At 44.3% G+C, this 17,953-nt stretch overlaps 1 protein-coding gene across 1 annotated transcript in view; it reads right to left on the minus strand.

Annotated features, from left to right (window-relative positions):
• Positions 1–17,953, minus strand: part of ptch2 (patched 2) — a 35,873-nt gene that overhangs the window by 6,204 nt on the left and 11,716 nt on the right. Inside the window, exons 3-19 of the mRNA XM_015355405.2 lie at positions 16,582–16,771; positions 16,413–16,482; positions 15,960–16,051; positions 11,517–11,712; positions 11,260–11,381; positions 10,150–10,297; positions 8,959–9,090; positions 8,693–8,848; positions 8,499–8,591; positions 8,230–8,355; positions 7,404–7,522; positions 6,484–7,208; positions 5,140–5,282; positions 4,828–5,008; positions 4,036–4,316; positions 2,375–2,512; positions 1,896–2,038 (exon numbers count right to left, since the gene is read on the minus strand). Of these exons, the coding sequence (XP_015210891.2) occupies positions 1,896–2,038; positions 2,375–2,512; positions 4,036–4,316; positions 4,828–5,008; positions 5,140–5,282; positions 6,484–7,208; positions 7,404–7,522; positions 8,230–8,355; positions 8,499–8,591; positions 8,693–8,848; positions 8,959–9,090; positions 10,150–10,297; positions 11,260–11,381; positions 11,517–11,712; positions 15,960–16,051; positions 16,413–16,482; positions 16,582–16,771 (3,055 nt within the window). The remainder of the gene's footprint in view (positions 1–1,895; positions 2,039–2,374; positions 2,513–4,035; positions 4,317–4,827; positions 5,009–5,139; positions 5,283–6,483; positions 7,209–7,403; positions 7,523–8,229; positions 8,356–8,498; positions 8,592–8,692; positions 8,849–8,958; positions 9,091–10,149; positions 10,298–11,259; positions 11,382–11,516; positions 11,713–15,959; positions 16,052–16,412; positions 16,483–16,581; positions 16,772–17,953) is intronic.

Below are 17,953 nucleotides of genomic sequence, written 5' to 3' on the forward strand. Positions count from 1 at the left end.
TCAGAGCTGTTACATAGCTAGCCTAGACAGGCCCTCCTATTTATGTAAACAAAAAGGGCTAAGGTAAGCTGTTAAGGTCTTAGCAAAATTTGCCTATGAAGGCTGCAGTCTCACAGACTGTACTGCTGTGAAGTACTGTACTGGATCTTTTCCTCTTCCTCTCCACCCTTTTCACTTCGCCTCATTAACAAAACTATATGGACCCAGACTCTGTCACACACAGTTTTCTAACATTTCAGTTCTCATTCACTGTTTGGGCTATTAAACAAGTCAGTCCCTCAACATCACAGTACTTGGCATGCTGAAAGGGCACCAATGTGGACCAGTGGGTAAGGGGTCTGGATCTGTAACTAGAAGGTTATGGGTTCAAAGCCCAGCTGGTGTTGGACCCTCGAGCACAATACTTCACAACTTCGAGCTTGGACCTTCGAGCACAACTTGCTCCCCCAAAAAACAACAGTAGTACAGGGCTGCCCTCAGGTTACTAATGAATCGTGTAGCTTTTTAAAAAAATAACCCAGATATCACTTCAATTGAATTGCCCTCCTAATGGATTAGACCAGAAAAATGCCAAATCTTTATGAATCCAACCCTGAAGCATTTTAAATGATAAAAACGAGTGAGTGAAAAGGAAAAAAGATAAAACAGCCACCTTAAAACTGCCATCATCCACTTCCTTTTATTTATATAGAGAGGCCCTTATTCTGTAGCTATCCAGTGTGTGTAAAAAAAAAATCATCTTGTTTATTTTACTAAGTCAACATTCCGAAAATGGAGCGTGATTTATTTAAGCGGGAAAAAAAAACCTAAACTATCCGTGGGCCTCGGTTGGGCCAGACCTCCAAAGGAGGCCGAGTGTTAGGAATTCTGTTGTTTATATGAACTGTAATCTTTTCCATTCGGAGTTGGAGGTGGGAAGGGGGGTTTACTCGGAGTGGAGCTGCTGAGCTTATTCAGCTGTTTATTCTATGTGCCACCGAGAGGAAATGTTTACAACAACGTATTTATGCTATTCCCCTGCTAGCAGGACGTTTTTCTCTGTATCTAAACAGGACCTCCCAGAATGAATACACTGGCTTATGGTGCCATTGCCAACCCCACCACCACCAAACCACCCCCTTCTTTTTAGCTCCCCAAGCTTGCCTTTCTCCTTCTCTTTCTGTTTTGTGTTCCCTTCCTGGCAAAAAAAAAAGACTTATCACTTCACCATCTAACCCAAGTCAATCACTTGGAGAATGCCTGAGAAATGTGCCAAGAAGCCACCCTCACTGTATTTATTTTTTAAGCCCTGTTCTCCAAGTAAGCACTTTTATGTGACAGGATTGTTTGAGGTTGCTCTCAAGGTTGTGGTCTGTCTCCGTTGAGCTCATTTCATCTTAAAAAATGTTTCTATTTGCTTTTTTTGTACTTTTTCCTAGGAGGCATTTTTGTGGTGAAGAACTGCATGAGACATAGTATACTATTGGTTTAAACAGAGTTGACCAGTTCAAACCAAAGATGGGGTGGTGTCTTCGGCTTCCCCCCCCCTTTTCTGCGGCTTTTATCTTGGGTTTAAAACTCACGGAGAGCTGGAGGGTGTGGTGGCGACAGCAGTTCTGGTGTGTGAACGTGACTCACTGCCCAGTGGGTAGTACACTTGTGTGTTTACGGGCAGCTGCTACACACCACTAATGTTTTCTCCATTTGTTGTGTACTACGGAGCAGAGTGACAGAGACAGGTGGAAGAGGGGGATAATACACCCAACACATTCCCACCTGCAGCTCCAGCCTGTTAACGAACTCCCCCTTGTTCCCCAGTGAAGACGACAACTGCTAATATTTTGCGGAACATGACAAACAAAAAAAAAAAAGGGGGGCAGGATTTTAATAACTGTTCGCTTTAAAACAAGCCTTACCTCATGATGAAATCAAATTCAGAGCCTGCTAGCATAAGCACTCCCAGTAGTGTGGAAATGGCTCCATCCATCACTGGGGCAAACATATGTTCCAGAGCTACAGTACAGCGCAGATTCCTGTTTCCAATTGCTGTTAAGAAGCCCTGAAGGATTAAACCACAGGTTAGGATTGCATATGGATAACAGGCAGAAAGAACTACACTCTATGCACAACTGAATGCCTTCATGGGTTTTCATAATGTACTTCAATGTCTGTGAAGCCAATGAATCAGCCACATTACAAAACAACTATGAAATAAGGTTCAATTGGTTTGCAGGGGCCTAGAAGTACCTTCTATAAAATGGGGAACACACAAAAAAACCTGACACAGCTTTGAAGCCTAGGGTTATTTTCTACTAAACTAGCCCTTTATGAATTCAGTCAAGGAACTATTTTTATTAATGAAGCAGAGTGGCTCAGTTGGCCATGAGGAACCTACCAGTGCCACATGGACTGTGAACTCCACACCAATCCCCACTGAAGCGATCAGGATGACGACAGGTATGGCACTCAGTTTAATTCCGATCAGCCCCATGATTCCAAACAGCTCCACCGTCATCATGGCCAATATGAATACCTGTGGGGTGGAGAGGAGGTTAACAACAAATAAAACCCTGTTCCTCAGCTCTTTTAAACTAATCTTACAAAACTTTATGTTTCACTAAAATGCATCAGTACACAAAACCCTAGCAAATGATTTCCCATCTATTTACATTAGGGTCTTTAAGGGACAAAATCAAACCTAAAGATAAGTATTTTAAAATGAGAAAGAACCCCAATACCCCCCCTCAAAAAAAGCCTGGTTTGTTTTATAACATCAAAACATGCCTTTTGGGGTTTTAAAAATCGGAAACACACACTTTAAAATATTCTGAGCCAGGATGAATCGGCTTTGATGGTTACTGTACATTAAGGAGGATCTCCCTGCTTAGCATTCACGAAGCCGCAAAAGTTTGAAATGCCAGTTACAGTTCTGTTTTTTTTTTTACGGGTTTGTGTGTCTGCGTGGAAAAGGAGGAGACTGGGATCAATCAATCAGTGATTGTAACACTAGAAGGCAGAAATGAAAGCCAAGCTTTGGACATAGTTTGCAACCCTCCCTTCAGTTCTTTATCTCTGCCTCTCAGGGCCTATTTACATGGAAATGGCTTCAGACCTGACTGAAACAGTGTCAGGACTGCACACAGAAGGGCTGTGGTGAAACCTTCAGGATGCCACTGTCATCCGCACAGCATCAAATTACGCCTCCCCCAAGTGACTCCTGTCCCCTCACCATTCTTCCCTGCTTTCAGTTTCATGAAAATGACTGACACTATCAGACAAAAGACAATATGGCCCTTCATTAGTGCCTTGAATTCTTTTTTCTCTGGCTCCACTGTTTTAGCTTTATTTTTATTTCATGTTTTCCTCTGGGTGGTACTTTTTTTCTGTCGAAATTCCAGGCCTCAACAACTTTGAAGTCAGTAGGAGTCCCAGCTTGGTCACGGTCAAATGGGAAATTTTAAAAAGCGTTTTATTGTAACTATGTGTGAACCGGAAAAATGCTGTGAAGCACACCCAAAGTACAAGGTATTATTGTGAGGTTTGCTTTCATTAAAAAAAAAACAAACCTGTATTTGTTTTAGCTCAGCTTAAGGCTCATGGTTTTTGCACCTGAACCTGTTTCGAGCTCTAATTTTGGTAGGTGCTTGTGCTGGGATGTATTCTGTTTTCATTTCTGTCTCCAGGCCTTTCCTAAAGTCTGGAATTCTCCAGGCTTTTCCTGGCCTCCCCTTGCCAAACACAGCCCCACCAGCCACTGTGTGAAACGTTTCCCAGCCGCTCCACTGACAGTATGTCCCCTATGTCCTGATGGATGGGTTTGGCAGGCCAAGGTCGAGGCAGGGCCAATCTGTTCTGTCCCCAATTTTGACAAAGACAGTTTGAGGTAAAGTCTCTAGGGCTTTGCGCTTCTTTGCATTTCCTTTTCTAAGCAGAGTCGCCCTTATTAGAATAACAAAGCAGGAGCTAGCGCCCTCTGGCCAACCCACAGTAGCGCTCTCCAGAGAAGGTGCTTTTCACCACTAGCAACTCTAAATATAAGCCATGTAACACACTTACAATGATGCCAGCTGTCCAGGGGTTGAGCAGGAGGATGGCACACACCAGGAAGGTGCAGGCCAACACCACGCTAATGGAGAGCAAGAACCAATGACGAAGCCCAATGTACTGCTCCCAGAAGAGAAAGGGGTAGCCATTAGGGTAGTTGAGGATTCCCTTCCTGGAGAACTCATCGCAGATGGCACGCACACTCTCGATAGCCTCAATAAAGTCGGATGTCTGCCGCAAACCATTCAGGTAGAAGGGAAACTGGGCAAACTCCAGGGGCTCAGCAACAGGAACTAAGAAGAGAAGCAATGAAATGACGTTCAGATTCAATTCTTATTCTGCTCAGCAAACACATGAGGAACTGCCGCAATGTGGCAAAAGTTAAAAGAGACAAAATCACATATACTATACTTTGACACATGACATATTCCAGACAAGGAATACGAGGAGGCATTTGGTGCATATAGAGTGATTTTACATCTAAACACATTCAAGGCAGAAAACGTAGACTGAAAATGGATGGATGGATAAACACACATAACAGATCACATTCTGTAGATGGTAGGGGTCATTGTATTTTAACTATTTGCGTTTATATTTTCATTTTATTCTATTAATGGAGTCAGAATGGGAGTGAGCTTATACTAAATGCCCCCATTTCCTAATTGACTCTAACGGTGATTACTCAAAAGAAACACTTAATACACCGTTTTCAGTTTCCTGAACTACTATTTTTTTGTCGTACGTGGCTGAAATTCCTAAACCAAGGGTGGGGGTATAAGCCCATACAGGATCGTCACTTACTGCGCAGGTTCTCGCCGGTGGTGTCGTATTTGTCATGGATCCATTCGTGAGGATGGGGATCAAAGTTAGCCTGGGAAGCCGCATAGCCCAGGGGGTCGTTGCTGACCCAGACAGTCAGGTAGATATAGAAGGTGTCGGGGTTGATCAAGCCCTCCTCATCAACCAGACGTCTGGTGGTCAGCTGCATGGGTAGAAAGAGTGCATTGGTCAGAATGAGAGGAATACCCCTTCCTGACTGACAGCCGGGACGAGCTCCGTTAGCCATGACCGAACAATACCAAAGACAGGCAAAGGCAAGGGAGGTGTACACACCTGACTGTAGTTAAATGGATCTTTCTTGGCACCGGTCTGAATGAGAAGCTTGTATGCCAGCACGCCATCCTCAGTGCCGTTGCGGTAACTATCCTGTGTGATCCTGCCTGCTGCCCAATCGGCATCAAATGCTGCCTGTAGCCCTGTAAGGGAAGAGAAGTATTAAAATATGCTTCTAAGTTCTAACTGACTTGAGTCTAGCTTATCTCTGTGTCTGATTCTGCAACAGAACTTGTAGGCTGAACCCATCCGTTTGTTATTGCATTAAATAACCAGGGGAAAAAAAAAAACATTCTGCCTATTCTTGTTTACTCTGGTAAATGTGTGAAAGTATTACTTCGTAATCGTCACGGATCTCAGCGAGCAAGTCAGACCAGGCACAGATTTCCGACTGCAAAGTTTAGTTATGAGCTTGTCCCTCTTTCAGACACAGTGTGACTCCTGTTGTGTACATGTGGGCTTAAGAATGAGACCAGCACCCTTCCCTAAATTACAAAGTCTTAAGAAGAAAATGATTTCCACACAGATTCTGTAATTATATGGATATCCCCCCGCAAAAAAAAGAGAAAGACTCTTTAAAGTCACGCCAGTTGATTAACAATTTTCCCTTTCCCTCTCCTTCTCATTCACTCTTGTTCCCTCCCCTTAATTCACCTTGTTATTAATTCTTAAATCCACAAGGGAACATGTCCTGTCCTACCCCACCCCCTTTGGCTTCTCCCTCCTGTAATCTGAGGAAGTGGCTTTGAGATCTCAGAGACATATTCAAATCCACCTCTCTCAACCTCCACCAGTCCCTGGGGCTTCGCTCCAGTTGTGAACTTTCACCACCAACCTCCAGCCCTCCTTCCTTCAGGTAAACATTCACACTAGCTCAACAGGCTGACAAGGCACGGTTTGTGGAAACAAAAAGCACAACCGGCAACATATCTATTTAAATTAATTCCCCTTAAGGTTTTTCCACCATTTTTTCCATAAATTTTAAATCAATCCAATGCAATTAATTGAATTCATTGTAAATCAATGCCCATTTTCACAGTAAGTCAGGATGTATGGGTAACAAAAAATCTTAGGCTCTTATGTCAATGAAAAAAACTGTTTTCCAGCCTAATTGATAACAATTTTAAAAAGACATTTTCAGTGCTTCAAGCGCTGCGCTAAAAAATCATTTTCAAGCTTCATGTATTTTTTAACATCACACAGTTTTTACTCCTATCCACCAAAGTGTACTCAATCAGCTTCTTTTAGTTTCAATGAAACAGATGATTGCAGATATTATATAGCATAGCAAGGGCTGCAAGGGAGAAACAGAAATCTCTATGCTGGTAATGTAAGGAGTCTTACCACGTAGCCAGTCCTGGAAATAGTGTAGCCACATTCTCGGCAGCTGCTGGTTGCTGTCTCGCACCACGTACTTCACGGAGCTGAAGCTTTTGTGGAGCTGCAGGAGCTGCCTCTGGGAGCGAGCATAGTCAAATCCCCCCATAGTCACCAGGTACATATTGTAGAAGGAGAAATATTTGAACTGGGCTGAGATGAAGTCGTACTCCTTGGTGTCACGAGGCACGATGTCCGTCAGGTAGAGTCCATCATGGACCATAGTGGTACCGTAGAGGCTCAAGCCGAGCAGCGACATGAACAGAACCACCACCACTACCTTCGTTTCAGTCTTGAGCAGAAGTGGGGCGTATTTGTCTCGTGCAAAGTCCGACAGGTTCCACCGAAAGAACGGCAGGGGCACGCACTCGCGGCCTTCTTTGGACTCGTCCACTTGGGCCAGCAGGTCCCTGGTGGAGCTGGAAGGGGTGAAGAGCTGGGAGCCATAGGGGTCCGGATTTGCAGGTACCACCACTGCGGGCGGGCTGGTGGAGATCTGGGAGGTGGGGGGAAGGATGGTGACGATGTGCTGGCCGGAGGCGTCACACTGTGTGAAGGCCTGCACCGTGGTGGTAATCTGAGTGCTGGTGGTGATGGTGGGGCCAGCGTAAGAGGAGGGAGGGTAGGCATGGTTATCGTTGGCATCGGAAAACTCCTGCGGCTGTATCTGGATCACCCGGCTGGAACATGGGCTGTTGGGGACAGAGCAGGTGTCACCAATTGCAAACAAAACTATTCCTTCCAAAACACATCCTTCATATCATAAAGTATGTGATTGCGCATGTGAATACTGACCAAATTATTCTGCACATCAGTGCTCTTTTGATCGTTTAACGACTGTATTATATTAAATACAAGCATGCTCAATTTTTTGTAACAGTTCATACCTGTAGAAACAGCAGAGAATGTCAAGCCTCTTATCCTCTCGACGGTGAAGATCCAGACTCAGAATGGCAGGAAAGACGAGGAGAACCATGGCGAAGTTGAAAACTACAACTATGGCTGCCTGTAGGGAACACAAACAGGAAGGGGTTTTAGGTGAGGGGGTTGAAACATCCAAACCCTTTCAAGTTGCCGCTGAATGCGGCACTCGGGCTGCGCTCCACAGAAAAAGCAAATGCCCTGGCAAGTGAAATCCACATCCTCGCAAATCCTAAGCGTTTCATGTGCAGCGCATTCAGGCCAGAAACGGACCCTAAATCACTTGCAACCCCCCCACAGTCAACAGAAACAATCATGAGAAAGGGGAGTCCCAGGGTCGCAGTGGGCCTGTGCAAGTCTGACACAGAACGGCTCCTCCCCACCCCCCAACCCTACTGCCAGCCCCTCAGGCTGACATTATATTCTGCATTATCAGACTCCAGACCACCCAAGGACAGGCGGGGAGATCACAGGGCCCACTCTGACGGCCCAGTGGCCCGGTGATATATTGGTATATTCTCTCATTTGATTATTTCTTCCCCTCCCACCTGAGTTGCGAGCTGTGGGAGCTTTTCCTACCGGTTTACGTCTGAGGATGAAACAGCGTCTCCCCCGGTAATAAAATGTGAAAGCCGGGGTTGGAATGAAGACAGTTTATCAAAGCCTTTCTCTCCTTTGTGCAAGCTGCACCCAACTGGCCAGAGAGTCGCGCACAAAAAGAAACCTTGGAATCAACCATTCCTTGATTTAGAGCCATATGTGCTTGTGCAGAATAAAGCCGCAGACGAATACCTGTAAAGAGAATGCACGCAGGGCAGGAATGGGAACCAGAGCAGCCATGAAGAAGGCAATCATGTTGTTGATTGAGGTGAGAGCCACACTCGTTCCAGTCCGTCTCAGGCATTCTCCTGTTCTCTCCTAGAGAAATAACCAGACACGTTTTACCAAAAGGAGACTCCAGGTTACGAGGCACTCCGGATAGTAATCCACGCGATGTAAGAATAGAACCGAGTACTTAAATTAAGGCAGACAGCATGGCGGATAGGTTTAAAGATGCTTACCTTGAAAGGGATGTTGGAGCTCGTCTCTGTAAAAGAATGGGCCAGCAGAAACATGTCGTCCACTCCAATTCCCAAAGCAAGGAAGGGAAGAACCTAGCGGAGAGGAAAGTTAATTAGATGAAAGTGTTTCAGCCAATGCTACGCAGTGAGAATTGTCTGACAGACTAGTCAAGAGGGGAGGGCTCCAGGCATACCTGTGTGGTAGCTGCATTGAAGGAAATACCCAGCAGGGAACAAAGACCCAGGCCAGCAGCTACAGACAACGCCACCAGCAGGACTCCCGCTAGCCCGACAGCTCCCTGAGACTTTGCACAGTCCCAACGCAGCATAGTCACACAGGCGTAAGCCAGCTGCAACACAGGAAAGAGGCGAATTACCATCTTTGTGGTCTCATTAGGGCCCTCAGCTGCTTCCAACCTACAGAAAAAAGCTGGAAACTGACAGCATGCCTTCTACTCACCATGAGCAGGTACCCTCCTGCCACACGGATGACGCTGACATCAGAGAAGGACTTCATGATGTCATTCAGGGTGGTGGTAGAGAAGGCGTGGATGCTGTGGGATGAGTTCTGAGGAATGCTTTGATGAACCACCTGCAGGAGCAAGACGGAGGCGGATGTCAGAGGTAAGACCAACAGGTTCTGCTTTCGGTAAAGAACCGCTCTTATTTTACTCTCTCGTCAAAAGATTTTGTATCTTTGAAAATGTGGTAGGATGTGGTGCCTCTTACTATTGCCGAGAAAACCTGACTCAAGCCATGTGGTGAAGGCAAAATGGTGACATAAACAATGCCACATAGCCTGACAAAATATAATAAACGGCTCCTATAATTATGGGAATCATCTTTAATGGGAGATACATTTTTCAGGGATTATTTTATTGGGTTAGACATATTATAATGGGAAGTCCCATCATGTCGCTTGTATCATGTTTTGGCATCAACAACTGAAATATGAAGAATAATTTCATGTTTGATGTAGTGCTTAATGGACTATTACTATAAAGAATCGATTATGGTACGAAAATACCATTACTAGACTGACATATGGACCATCGCTATGCAGTAAAGCTCTTCACGTAAAGCTCTTCTCTTCAAACAGCAAGAAACAAGGTAGTTTGGACTCATGCAAAGCCTGACAACTAGAAATAATGACCACAGAAGCCAAAGGTCAAGGGGGTTGAGGGTCAAATTAGATCACATGGTCTCCCAAGCCACTCTATCACCACCCTGAATGGCCTACAGCCTTGGGGGAATGGAACGCCCTCCACTTTGTTTTTCCAGCAACGCTGTTCGCCCCATCTAGCACCTTCCCCTTCTCCTTCCTGAACAGGCTTTGCTCGAGGCAGTGCGGGGTCTCCCCCTCGACTTAGCCTCAGTCAGCGCGGGGTGTCAGTTATCACAAAAACAGCTTGTTCCTATAACTGGGAGTCTGTCAGCAGCCTCCTCGGCAGACTCCGTTTACGAGGCAGCTGAGGATTGATGGAATTCAGGCAGACGCACTGTTCCAAATCCTCCAGAAAAAGCTGGGACACCGTGCTTGTATCAGGTAAGTGACAACTCAAGCTCTGGCAAATCACTCGTACAGCAGCACCTCTCCTCTAGCAAAAGACACTAAATGGAAATGAACACACAGCGAGGACAAATGCATTACCTCAACAAACTTCCTCTGCCAGGATTCGAGGATAGCAGCGGCCTTCTCCTCATTCCAGTTGATGTCATGAATCTCATAGTCATCCTTAAAGTGCTCATAGAGTTGCTTGGGACTCATAAGGAGATACATTGTCTGGAGGGCTTCAGCGCTGTCGGGAAACCACAGTAATTATGAACACAGGCCACACAGACAATACAGAAGTTCCATATTGAAATTGACATTATAATTTTCTTAAGCTGTTTATAAAGGTCATTATTAGGAAAACGGATCAGCAGAACAGATCAGCAGAAACTGAAAAGCAACACTGCAATCTGAAAGAAGGCACAAATCATTCCCAGTAACATACTGTATTTGTATCTTATCTTGTAATTCAGCGTTTCTGATTGTACATGCATGCGTGTGTGTGTGTGTGTGTATGTGTACAAGCACTTGTGGGTCTGTGGCTTAAAACAGGTGTTCTGATTTCAATATGTATAAACAGATGGCCCAGTCTAAGCTTGGCACAGACTGGGTAGCTTATGGTTAGAAAAAATGAAGTGAATGAGATTATAATAAATCATATCTCAAAGTAATGTTTGTGGGTTTTCATGGCCCGTTGTAAAGGATTGTATCACTTCCACTGAGATTTGCCAGGGTCAAGATCTGGGCAAAATCCCAACTTTGTCACTCTATTCCTTTTCACAGTGGTTTTAAATTAAAACAAGAATTTAAAATGCTTAGGAAAGCCCAGAGCTCAGGTTACAGGGCTCTAAAAATTTATTTTAAATTGGGTACTTAGAATCCCTTTTAAGAATAAGACATTTTGGCATTTATTTTACATTTATAACTAAAAAAAACAAGTTCAAAGTGTAATTAAGGTATATAATCCTTTTTTAGGTCACTGAAAGACACACTCCTTCGGATACTCCCAAACAAATAAGGCCAAGGTTTATATGGCTGTCCATCGTGTTTAATTGGTCACTCCTATGTGGGGGTCAGAGGTGGAAACTGATCTTCCTTCATGCAAGGAATTCTTCAGATGTGTGAGGTTATTAGGAGTCAGAATTCCCTCTCTCCCTGGCCTCCACGAGGATTTTCCTGTGACAGACACCAACTCTCTGCTTTTCTCACCTCAATAATGCATTCTGGGAGTCCTTAGTCCTACCGCCCAAGATCAGCTCCTCCTGCCAATGCATGAATTTCTTAGAGAACCCGTGACAGCCACCGCGCAACTCCTTGGCAATGTCAGGAACCTGAGGAAAATTAACCAGGTAAAGAATACAGCATGAACAACGAGGTCCACTTAAAGTTATCAAAGTTACAATACACCAGAATGCACTGTTTACAGCCCAAGTAAAGTAGAAAAGGGACCAAACGGTGTTACACACCTCACGCAATCCCTTGTTGGGGGCGCTTTGTGGGCAGTCAGGATCATCGGGCTCCAAGCAGGGACGATTCATATAGGCATGTCCCACCTGTGCCTTCTCCAGCATTTCGCGGAACCCCTCGAGCGAAGTGAACTGGCTCAGCTCTTCCATTAGCTTGACTGGGTCCAAGTTCATCCACTGGATGTCTGGCATTCCCCTGTTGAAGCAATATGCACATGAGTCATATGGTGATAACACAGGATCTCTGCTGGCTGAAGACACTGCCGGCTGGAGATCTGCCATAAGGATATTAGATACAGAAGCAAAGTCACTGCTGGCCACAAAACTATCACAACTGTACTACTTATCCTTGAACTCTCCAATACCCGCTTGTTAACCATTAGTCTGTACACATGTTAATGTCCCTAGAATAATAGCATAGAAGCAGGCAGAGTAAATCCAGGATACGCTATCAGGCCAGGTGGTTTATGTGTCATTTTCAGTTTTCCAATTTCTCGTTATTCCTGAATCGCAAAATAACAAGCTTGAAAAACGGAATTGATTTTAATTGAATGTCAGGCTATCTGTGCAATCCCTCCCCTCGGGCTGCAGGGAGTACTTTTGGTCGCTCTCACTCAATCTTCATTGCCAGTGCCAGATGCAATGTAAAGTACCGTATATTATCCTGTTACACGGGGCAACAATGCAGGGAAAACCCAATCTGCAAGCTGCTCGCTCCTATTTCTTAACTTTGTGCATCGAGTCATAACAATTACCACTGGCTCTCAAACATCTTGATATCACTCTGGTGAGGGCTGAGGATCTGAATAGTGGGTAGAACACAAGGGGACAAGAAGAGTCTCTCTTGCGCTCAGTGACAGTGACATATATATATAACCTTTGTCAAAAATACAAAACCTCAGGAAATAATTAGTGATTTGAATTTTAAGCTTTGGAAACTGAAAGGATTAGCATATGTGACTATCAGAACACTGGTTCTCAACAGGTAGTTGAATTGCTAGGAAATGTACTGGCTCCGTTGGAAAGGACTCTGAAGTTCTGGATTCAGAAAGGTCATATTTTGACTGGTGTGTTGTTCCTAGGGGTTCCAGTGAAAATTATCTGACCCTTGTTCTCAGAACAAGGCTCTTGTTCTTGTGCTTGACTGTACTGAACCTGTACTCCTTTCCATCCTTTTCAACACTCTCACTTTTTCTGAACTGACTGTTGCTTTGATGGGCTCCTCTCTTCCTCTCCTCTCTTCCTCCCCCCTCACCTCCCTCCCCATGAGCTACAGCTCTCTTCTGAGGGGACGTTAAACCATTAATCTCTTCATCTGTAAAATATCCTTTTGTCGGTTTTTCTCTCACACTTACAATGAGTGTATTTTTTGGGGGGCTTCCCCCTTCCCCCTTTCTGTTCCCTCCTCACACCCATCTGAGAATTGCAATTTTAAAGAACGGTGAAGAAGGAAACAGGACAAAACTGACAATTTTGCAGCATGGCATGGGTACCCCACGATATCTGTGAACATGGATGAGAAACGCGGAGTCTAGTTTCGGAAGAGACGATTTGCTTCTTTCTTTTTTTTTCTTTCAAGAGTATTTGCTTGTGGTGCAAGAAGTGCAATAACCCACCTACTAACTGTGTGACCCCTTTGGCAGAGCAGTTGTCTGACCTCCCTATGCCCCCAGTCCTACTATAAAAGTGGGAAGTGGCAGGGGATTGAATGAGATGCTTTACCTTGACTGGGCCTGTTCGAAAGAAAGGTCCCTTTTTTAAACAAACTTTCAAAAATGAACAAATTCTACACCCGCTTTTAAAAAGATCTGCAGCACTCTCACCTGAGCCACAATAAAAACTTGTCGCAATGTCAAATACTGTAAAAATACAGACCAGAACATTTTTGAATTGTTAATGCCATTACAACGTTGCACGCCTACTGAAAAACAAAGCTGACGCTTTGCATTGTAGTGCATCAATTTTAAAAGATTCAGAATTTTACATATTCTGCTTATGAGCAAGGTGGTGAAATGTCTTGCATAGATGTGTACACGAAGGTGACACACGCACACTTTCATACACCTGCTTCTCTTATTTTTCCAGATGTAAGTGAAACATAAAGTCATTTGTGCAGGGGTGCCCCCAAAAAAGAGATAGGAAGAAAAATAGGGACACATTCAAAAAGCAGCCAAACTCTGGGCTGAATCTCACTCCAATAATTCATGAAGAGTGGCTTGGAATAAAGCTGGGTCTCTGAGATTCCCACATACCAAGCGGCCCTGCTCTTGCCTGCAAAGAGAGGCTCCTTTATCTGCTATTTTTTGCTTGAGTGAGCTAGCCCAGGCCCTTTTGTTTTTCCATAGATTGCTGCTCTTTGTTCTCCAAAGTTTTTCTCTCTCTCTTCTTTCTCCCTCTCTCTCTCTTTTTCCCCGTTTAAAAAAAAAAAAACTCAGCTGAACTGAAGCGGAAGCTGGAGAGGACATTAGCTACAGCACCCCCCCCCCAACACACACACACACTTTTGATCCGAACTTGAAAGTAAAGGCCTAAGGAAAATTAAATACTTTTTTTTTTTAATAGATGCTCTTCAGCAGTTTTGGTGTATTAGCCGATTAAGAAAAAAAACTGCATGCAATATTTTTGGTCATCCCTTTTGAACCCAGATAGGGCCTTGCACTGTTAAAATCACCCCTTTGGATAAGGTCACCCCCTCTCTCTTCATGTCCCAGGTTAATCCCCATTCACTCCAGCCACAAGTGGCCACTACTTGGTTCAGTCGCTAGTTAATCTAAAGCAATGGCAACCACACATTATTTGAATTCACTTCAGAAATCGTCCTATGATTTGTTTCATTTAGCTCTTGCTAAGCACTGTTGATGGAGACAATTTTAATATCGTTTCTGGGACAAATGATATAATGGCGTGCATATATTTGTGCATATATTCAAATTTGCTGAAACAGTTAAAATGTTACTTTTTAATTGAAGGCATTGTATAGAAACGGGTATATGCCAATTTACCTAAAACTGTAGCAATCATGTATACACATGTATTTGTACATACATTACCGACAGTTAGGCACACTGCGTTTAAATAAACTTCAATTTAGGAGAAAAATACAACGAAAGGTTGCTGAGCCCGTCCCTGTTCTTAAGTTTTTTTGGGCATTCTATAGGCCCGTGGCTTGAATAATGCCTGTTTTATTTGTTGGGCAACTTACAGCTTTGAGCAACGGTGATTAACATGAGAATGAGCGGTGTTACTGGTTGCTGACAAAGCAGGGCTCCCTCCTGGGCCCCCTCACTGATGGACACACACTCGTAAACTGAAAGAATGCTTACCATTGTCTGACCCAAACTCCCCCCACACACCCACAGACCATCCCCTCCCTCTCCCTGTCCACTCTCTGCCGATCGGCACAGGCTTTCCCTGGCTGGAGCAGGAGCTGCAGGTCCCTCTGCCAGGACTGAGGCACACGGACAGTTGCGTCAAAGGCCATCTCTGTCGATAGCCAGATTTTTTGCTGTCCTCAAATTACTTAGAAATTCCAATTTCTTTCATCGACTTGTTCAAATTTTAAAAGCTGAAACAGCTTTAAAAGGCCGTTAGGTCCATGTATTTTTAATATCCCATCAGATATACATATCGTTTTCATCCTTTTTAAACAGCGGTCAGATCTACCCAGTGTATGCCAGACTCTGCTGTGGCTGTTTGCCCTCACTTTTACAGTGAGAATGGACCTGTGGCAACAGGAGGTCAAGAGATCTCTGCCCCCAGTTAAGGTTGTTGTCCTGTCAGCACAGCCATAGGTGTGAGCAAGATAAACCAGGGATCCGAACAGCTGGAAAAACTAAGATGACAAAAAGGCAGATATCGTGACTGCCAGAAAGTAGTGGTGGATTCCAGAAAGGAACAGCAGAATACAAGGAGGCCGTATGGCTCTTGGTTCCCATTTGTTTCTATTTCTCCATAATCCCACAGCTTGTACTGGTTTGAGTGGGAGCACGCAGTGAATACCTCTGCAAACACAATGAGAACATGTAAACCTAACAGTCAGCAGAAACTGGAATTGAACCCAACTGGATCCTGGAGCTGTGAGGCAGTAGTACTAACCACTTTGCCTCCTGGTGGAGGAAGGGAACTCTGTAAATAGCAACAGCAACTCTCTCACATGAGGGGCTAAAAAACCCAGTGAAGGATTACGTGGTATCTCTCCTGCTTGATAAGCACCCAGCATGGCAATGTCTAAGAGTGTGTGTGGGAACATTGTCTGCAGGAAAGATGCAGGCATCGCTTGTACTGCAGCAGTCCAGTGCTGACGTGCTGGGACAAGCCTGGCATCTGAACATTTGCAAAAAGGGACAAAGATTTCAGCCATGATCATGCCAAAACCATTGCAGCATTCGGCACCTCAAAAAACATTGTTGTACAGTTTTATTTTGAAACAGGTGAGAAACTTACGGCAAGTAGGCAGAGCCCCCTTGGAGTTTAGCACCTTCCCAGAAGCAGTCCAGTGGAGTCACAATCATGCAGGGGAACAGCTTATCAATCATCTGGAAAGCAAAGAACAATTCGATAACCTGTTATGGACCTCCCGTGTTTATGTTAACTTAACAAAAGACAAATCACGCTGAAAGCCTATTTTGGTAACGACGTCCCATGCAGTGCAAGGTTTTAATTTGCATTTAGATGCTACATTGGGGGTTAAAACAAGGAAACGGAAACAAATTAAAGACGTAGCAGTGAAACAATCGTGATAACGATGACAGGCCTCCGCAGACGAGGCTGAAATTGTAATAGTTTTCAAACATAATTACCCGCTTCGTGTTACATCCTTTTCACATCGTTTTCCTCATAAAGAAAGCCACACTCCTCAAAACCAAAGACAAATGAACAAACCGCTTGCTTACTTACCCTTTCAATCATGACGTTCTCGATGATTGGAACACCAGATTTGTAGCAGATTTTGTTTAGATCCCAAGACCTAAATAAATAAAAACAAAGATGAGAGTGAGGCTGAGACGTTCCAAGCAACGTAGTCGTTTTAAAATATAAAGTTACACGCGCTCAGAAGGAAACTTACTTTCCATACAAGGACACTTGCAACTTGCTAGCTGCCAGTGCTGCCTCCAAATGCTGCAACAAAGCCTCCTGTGTAAGAACATTGGTGCCTTCATGTTTCGAAGTCTGGATGAGCATCTGGGAGGTGAAAACTGCCTCCTCTCCCTGCTTCTCCTTCGTGTACCTCAGCTCTCGACTCACGCGGCTGCCAGCTGTTGGGACAGTATGCACAATTGTGACAAAGTGGTGGCAAAGACAGAAGACCGCACATTGTCTTACTGCTGAGTTCATACTCAAAATTGTTAATTCATTTCGTATTGCAGGTTCCCCCAGCTGGGTGAAAATGTCTCCCTTTCTTGACAAGAGGAGATAACTCATCAAACCTTCTAGCCTTTCCACCTGATGGTTTCACATAATCACGACCAGAGATTGCATCACACTTAATGGTTCCAGAAAGCAAACCATAAAAAAGAGCTATAGGTGGCTTGTGTGCAGATGTTGTTTGAGCTTCTAACTGGGCTTTAAGGATTTACAGGATTACAGCCAGGGTAATAAATATGTGTAAGAATGACTTATATAGAGTTTCTATGTGGTAATTTCTAATTTTCACCCAACACCTCCCTTTCTCATTGATTTTCTACTTCCTACATAGCTCTGCAGCTCTAACCACAGTGTCTGGCTGAGCTCCAGGGAACAGCAGACCCACAGCAGCGCCAGAGAGAGAGAGACACGCTGCAAGCAGGCAATCTCACTGCCGTATTATTACAAGATATATATTCCTCCACTGTTTGGGTTGTCGTGCCTTGGGAAGAGCTCGGAGGAGTGCATTCTGCCGCATGTCTGAAACAATGCCGACCACATACATGCCTGTTAAAGCTCTGTCAAATACATTTGAAGACAGATGCAGAAAAAATAGGGCAGTCATTTGAGCACGCACACTCATTTATGCTTCTTTGCCAACTTGAGCTGAAGGAACGTCAGACACAAAAATCTGGCCAAGGCAATGAGTCAAAGCTACTCATTGGGTTACTTCTGCAAAACAAACCAAGCCAAATGAATCTTGCCTAAATCCCATCACAAAAGTGTAGCAGTAGTAACTGAAAGATCTTGCCAGGAGTGGAAAACTCCATTTTCACCTGCCTTGTTTTCTCTTTTCATTCAGGTAGCAATTAGAAGTGAATGTCTGAGGTGAATCCAGTAAAGACACCAGCCTGTAGGAACTCTCTCGCGCTCTTGCACAAAGATGCCATAAGAGTAAAATTCCAGTCTCTCCATGAGGATGACAGCTTTTTGTATCTCAAAAGGTCAGCTCCTGTCATAAATGACAACATCAAAAACCCCTGGGGAAGTAAGGCATTTAATGAGAACTTTTCATAAAACAACCAGAATAAACG

The sequence above is a fragment of the Lepisosteus oculatus genome, chromosome 9 (assembly GCF_040954835.1).
Source record: "Lepisosteus oculatus isolate fLepOcu1 chromosome 9, fLepOcu1.hap2, whole genome shotgun sequence".
NCBI lineage: Eukaryota > Metazoa > Chordata > Actinopteri > Semionotiformes > Lepisosteidae > Lepisosteus > Lepisosteus oculatus.